This window comes from Rutidosis leptorrhynchoides, chromosome 3, assembly GCF_046630445.1.
Source record: "Rutidosis leptorrhynchoides isolate AG116_Rl617_1_P2 chromosome 3, CSIRO_AGI_Rlap_v1, whole genome shotgun sequence".
NCBI lineage: Eukaryota > Viridiplantae > Streptophyta > Magnoliopsida > Asterales > Asteraceae > Rutidosis > Rutidosis leptorrhynchoides.
This window is the reverse complement of record NC_092335.1, coordinates 417,995,694-418,001,701: the sequence shown is the minus strand read 5'-3', so window position 1 is coordinate 418,001,701 and position 6,008 is coordinate 417,995,694. Positions and strand designations below refer to the sequence as shown.

At 36.2% G+C, this 6,008-nt stretch overlaps 1 protein-coding gene across 1 annotated transcript; it reads right to left on the bottom strand.

Annotated features, from left to right (window-relative positions):
* Window positions 1-206: 206 nt before the first annotated feature.
* Window positions 207-4,827, bottom strand: LOC139897792 (grpE protein homolog 2, mitochondrial-like). Its single transcript, XM_071880486.1, has 6 exons — window positions 4,537-4,827; window positions 2,315-2,492; window positions 1,668-1,852; window positions 1,424-1,591; window positions 719-847; window positions 207-578 (listed from the first exon to the last, which is right to left on the bottom strand). The coding sequence occupies exons 1-6, from the start codon at window positions 4,675-4,677 to the stop codon at window positions 510-512; spliced, it is 870 nt and encodes a 289-aa protein (XP_071736587.1). The 5' UTR covers window positions 4,678-4,827; the 3' UTR covers window positions 207-509.
* Window positions 4,828-6,008: the final 1,181 nt, after the last annotated feature.

Sequence of the window (6,008 nt, the reverse complement as noted above, 5' to 3'; positions counted from 1 at the left end):
CGGATCCAATATCCGATTCCGGATTTTTCTGGATCCAGTTTAGATTCTTTTGTCGGATCAAATTTGGATCGGTTTGTCGTGCACCTCTAGTCCATAGTTCAAACATTGACCAGAAACTAAACCACGGAAGAAAAAAACGTAGAAAGCTGATCCAGGTAAAACAAAAAATGAGTTATTTGGTCGACCTTACATATGAACCGTTAACATACAGATTATAAGGTACACTCAAAATAAAATCATTGTGTTGCATTTATCACCCTATTCTCCGCTTGGATGACATATCACACAGTATGTTTAAGCAGCCTCAACGTAATCATACTTTTATTACAATGAATACACAAAAAAGTTAATCAAATGGTTCAGTTAAAATACTGCTTGTAAAACTAAACTTTTTAATTGGTTGTCGGAGGTGGGGGTCAGGGGACTAGCCCTGTCCTAACATAACAAATAATCAAAATCTTAGTACATCTGTAAAAAGAGACATATCCGAACCCGACACGAATGTTATCTTAGTCCGCCTTTATAGTCACACCAACTTCAGCGGGTCGTATAATTCGTTCATGCAGTGTGTATCCCGCCTGCAAAAAAAAAAAAAAAAAAAAAAATTTAAAAAAACACCACACTGCTTAGTTTGCACATACAAGTCTTTCACTCTTCAAAAGTAAGGGATGGAATGTGAAGTGTTTTTTATTTTATCGTAACTGCTTTGGGAACCTACCTTGAGCACAACTGCAACAGTGTCAGGGGTCTTGGTAGGATCTGGCACTTGAAATACTGCATTATGCCTATTTGGATCAAATTCCTCATTCATAGGGTCATACTTTTCGACTCCATATTTCTTGAAAACCTGAGAAGCCAACAAATATCGTCAGCCAAATCTTGTATGATATTTAAAAAATATGGCAAAGACTGATTCTTTTATACTGCAGAACTCGGGAAAACTCGTCGGTTAAAAATTCGGGCAGAGTAATCGGTTCAAACTCAGTCAAATTCTGTCAACCATTGATGAACGCGAATTACTCGGCAAGGCTCAAGATAACTCAGAAAATAGGTCAAAACTCGGACAAAATCGGTCAAAGTCAAGCGTGGTCCACATCCAATTACTCACCAAGTACTACCGGACTTTCCGATTACTCACTAAAAAATCCCGATCGAGTACTCCAGGAGTAAAGACTTTTAAAACCTTTATACTAGTTGATATTAGAACATCTGTACAGATGGACTTGAAGGAGAGGGGGGCAATACAATTTCAACAATTTTATGAGATAAGCAGGTTAAATAAGAAAACTCAAACATGCTCCAAGTATTTTGAAATTTGACCTACATAAAAAAAGGTTGATGAGTCAAGCCAACCCAACACGTTTTTTTACCAGTTACCCAAACAGCTCATTTTGCCAACACATGATTAAAAGGATTATGTTACCTCCGATAACTGTTTTTCAGTCATCTCAACACCTTCAAGCAGTGTTTTCAAAAGTGGAACAGCTCCTGCACTGTCTGTAGATGTATCAACCTTAGCAAAACTCTCTTTCACGACTGAAGAAGCCCTATCGAGATTATCCGCAACATCCAGTAAGCTCTTGGCAAAATTCTGTAGCAAAAAATGCATAAAAGTCAATTAAAGAGCATAGAATGTAAGTAATGACACAATATATCCAATATTTAACCTGTATTGCAAACTTTTTTGAGTTCTCAGCATCTCTTTTTGTCCTGTCCATGAGGTTTTCCGTATCTGCATACGTTCGCAGAACTTTATCTTTCATTTTTGCAATCTCTTCTTCCTTTGTCTTCAAAAGTTCTTCTTTTTCAGTCACGAGTTTATACAGATCCTCCATAGTCAACTCTTCCTCACCTGAGATTGACTCAGAATAATATGGATCCAATAAGCACAATTCATAGGTAAAAAAGGGACAGGTCATAATGATCAAAAATGGTTCAGTCCAAAAGAGTCGAGCAGTGTTGGAGCAATCCACCAACCCTTTTTTGTCCAGTTTTTTAAACTTACAATATTTGTATTAGATTAAATATGATTACATAACTAAATTAGTTTCTACATAAATAAATGGATATAGGACATTGTAAAGCATAATGGAGAGCATTTTCCAGTTCAGGTTATTAATTTTTACTGTAAAGCATCTGAATTACATATTTAGCTAATTTTGACCTGTTTAACCCGTTCAACGAGTTTCATTTTTGGTTTGTTTTAAATTCAGCCCGTTACCAGATAGATACGTATTAACTCATTTCCACATAAATGAACTGAAATTACTATCACAGATGCTAATCCAAAGAAATTGGACTATCAATAACAAACCTAGTCCTTCGACATTAGAGCTTGCATTTTGTTTTGCATCATCAGAAGTCGTGTCTCCGTTTTCAGAAGATTTCTTCTCATTAGATTCCTGAGATGCAGATGACGAGAACCCAAATTTCTGAAAGGTAGATGAGCTAAGAGAAGCCTTATGTAATAAGGATACTTGACCTGATATCACCTGCAACATATATATATATATATATATAACAATATTAATATGCCTATAAACCACAAAACAATGCAACAATTCGTACAGCTAGATTTTACAAGTGCGATAATCATGAATGATTGATAGTTAAACAGCACAGCACAGTATGCTAGACATACAAACTAGTTTGACCGAAACATATAATAATGATCATTTACCAATATTACTTCAACTAAAGAAGTTGACTTATTAATAGTAAATTGTGTGGGAAGCTTATTGCATTCAAAATAAGCACCAAAGCTGGATCTGATCGCAAATAGACTTTACTTCCTTCTTAAAATTAACTCAAAAAGAGCTTTTTAGCTTTCAAATAAAACAATATGCCATAAGCTTGATAAAATGCCAACCAAGATAGGTAAATTTGATGCGAAATCACTAGTCAGATAACTGAATAGCTACTTATCCCATATAGACTTTACTTCATTTACAAAATTAACTTCTCAAGTGCTTTGAAGAGGTGTCGGGTCTCAAAGTTAATTATCGTAAGAGAAGTCTTTATGGTGTCGGGGCCTCAAATGATGACATTGTTAGAATGGCTGGTAAAATGAATTGTGTTCCCGGGATCCTTCCTTTCTCTCATCTTGGTCTCCCACTTGGGTCAAATATGAATAAAGCACAAGCTTGGCAACCGGTTGTTGAAAGATTCAAAAAACGGTTATCGAATTGGAAAGCAAAGTCCATCTCATTTGGGGGTCGTTTAACTTTGGTGAAATCGGTTCTTAACTCCTTATTCCGCGCTCCGGCTAGTGTGATCAAGCTACTTGAACCTCCAAGGCTGTATGCTTTAGAAAGTAAAAAAGATGCGCGAGTAAGTGACAGATTGAAACAGACTGAGTTTGGCAGAGTTTGGCATCGGATTACAGTGGGCTTGGGCCAGACCTCCACGAGGCAGAACAGCCCAACACTTGATCAATTTGTCTTCTGCCGTGGCACAAGTGTGGTTTACATGTGGAACAGGTGATAATTGGAAATGGATTCTGGATAACGAAGGCATTTTCAAGACAAAAAAGCTTGCTTTTTTAATAGATGATCTCAAACTCGTGATCAATCCTCCGATTATTAAGACATCACGTAATATAAATATTCCTCATAAAGTGGAAGAATTCGTCTGGAGAGCAATCAGGAAGCGTCTTCCGGTTCGGGTTGAACTCGATAAACGTAATATTGATTTGAACTCGGTCCTTTGCCCAATATGCTCCACTGTACCAGAATCAGTGGAACATGCACTTTTTCTATGAAAGAAGGTCGCAGGTGTGTGGTCAGGTTTTCTGAATTGGTGGAACATAAACGTTGGTTTCTTCCAAGGTTTCGTGACATTATTCAATGATAGTACGGGTAATCTAGCTTCTAAGCTTGGAACATTCATATGGCAGGGGGCCAAATGATGAAGGCCCGTAATGATGAAGTTTTTGGTAATCGCGTGTGGGATGGGTCAAAACTCAAAAATATTATCTGATGCGCAAGTGCTTGGCTTCAAATGGATTTCGAGGCGTCTAAAAAAGACTTTTATGGATTGGCACCAATGGATTATTAACCCGGGAGTCTACGTCGAACGGGTGTCGCTTAGGAATACGTAATAATGCCTATTGTTTGTATTGTATTTTATAGCTAGTCCACTTTATAGTTGTGTTGTTTGTTTTCGGCTCCTTCGTGGTCGTGTTTTGTTTCGGTTGTAGATATTGTATAGTTTTTAATGCAATGCTTGCTTTAAAAAAAAAAATCATTATGAGCTTTTTAGCTTTCAAATGACACAAAATAACAAGATCGGCAATTTCAGGAAGAATCACTACTCAGATTAGCTGCTAATAAAACCTTATAATACAACCACACCATCAGTAAATGAGGACGTATGATTCACGTAATAAACCCTTAATAAACCTTATTATACCACGCATAAACCCTACATAAACCTTATAATACAACCACGCCTAAACCCTAAATAAACCCTAGCTGGTATACAGAACAGACATATATCAAACAAATCCTAGGATGATAATTCAATTAATAAAATTACCTTATTCGGTGAACTAGTAACGGAGTGAAAACGAAGTCTAGGGCTTAAAATCGAGAGATGGTAATCAGGTCGGCCGTGAAGGAATTGGTATCGATTAACGACGGTTCTTGCAATGCGTGAGGTGATTCTGCCAACTACCATATCTTAATTACTGTTAGCAATTGGTAATCTTGTAATTAATACAAGAGAAATTGATTGAAGTATATATTTATCTACGAGATATGAAGACCTATTTGTAGGGTTTTTTGTGCTTGCGAAGAAAGAAAGGAAAATATTGAAAGGGCGGGTCTATGATTTAACTACGTTTATAGAGAGAGATAGAATGGATATAAAACTTTCATATTGGTACTTCACAAATCTCTACCCAATTCGTTACTGATTTGTCAAGAAAACTAATCTTCTAAACCCCACAGGTTAGGGTGTGTTTGGCTAACGAGCTTACGAGAGCTTATGAGAACTTATATGAACTTGAACTTATGATTTTAATAAGTTACAAGTCATATGTTTTGTTTAGTAAAATAAAAAAAGTAAAGCTTATAGAAAAAAGAAGCTCTACAAAAAGAACCTCTTGAAACTAGCTTTTGAAATAAAAAAGAGCTTATGAGAGATAAGTTTACTAATATACCCTTTATTATATTAGTTTACATTTTATATATGATTCCTTTTAAGTCATTTCACAAATATATGCTCCAGCTCTAGTTATTTTACCAAACACTTATAAAACACAATAAGCTCCAGCTTCCAGCTTTAAAATAAGCTTCAACTCCAGCCATAAGCTCCAACTCCAGCTACAAGCTCCAGCACCAACTACTTTCGTCCAAACACACCCTTATTCTTATTTAATTAGAGAAATTTTCTAAACGTAAAACTAAATTTTGTTATGATCTGTTAAGTGAACTTTTAATAGGCGTTAAGTAACCACGTTTAAATGAAGGAAGCATGTGTGGCACGTGAGCAACTAAACAACGGGCTAAACAGATTGCACGCGCGAAGCACGTGCATCTTCCCCAATTCCTGCAATTGAATTGTTGTAATAAGAATTAGACGCGTTGTTGTTTCTGTTAGCTTAAATAGGTTGTCAATTCCAGTTAGTGGCAGTTATCAAATTGTAATTGTACTTTTCTATCTTCAATTGTAACCCTAGACTTACGTATTTTGTAATAAAGTTTCAACTCCATTGTTGTTCTTGAGCTCAAGCTTTAAGGTTGATTCTTAATTGTTTAACTGCGATTTAATAGTCCAGGGTAAACATAACATTGGTATCAGAGCTTAATTCTGCGAATTTGTGTTCGATTTACAGGAATTATGGTGGCCGCAACTCGTAATAGCTCTGGCGAGGAAAATCCAGTGGAATTTATGAAGACAACACTCGGTAATCTGATTAAGATCATCGCCGATATGAATACACAGTTAAATAAGAGAAAAGTACAATTACAATTCGATAACTGCCACTAACTGAAATTGACAACCTA

Bases quoted from the DNA above. Each gene is read 5' to 3' on its own strand.
- LOC139897792 (XM_071880486.1), bottom strand. From the start codon at position 4,677: ATGGTAGTTGGCAGAATCACCTCACGCATTGCAAGAACCGTCGTTAAT. The intron at 2,493-4,536 runs GTAATTTTATTA...TATATGTTGCAG, and splicing joins TTACTAGTTCACCGAATAAG to GTGATATCAGGTCAAGTATC. The intron at 1,853-2,314 runs GTTTGTTATTGA...AGTCAATCTCAG, and splicing joins CTCTAATGTCGAAGGACTAG to GTGAGGAAGAGTTGACTATG.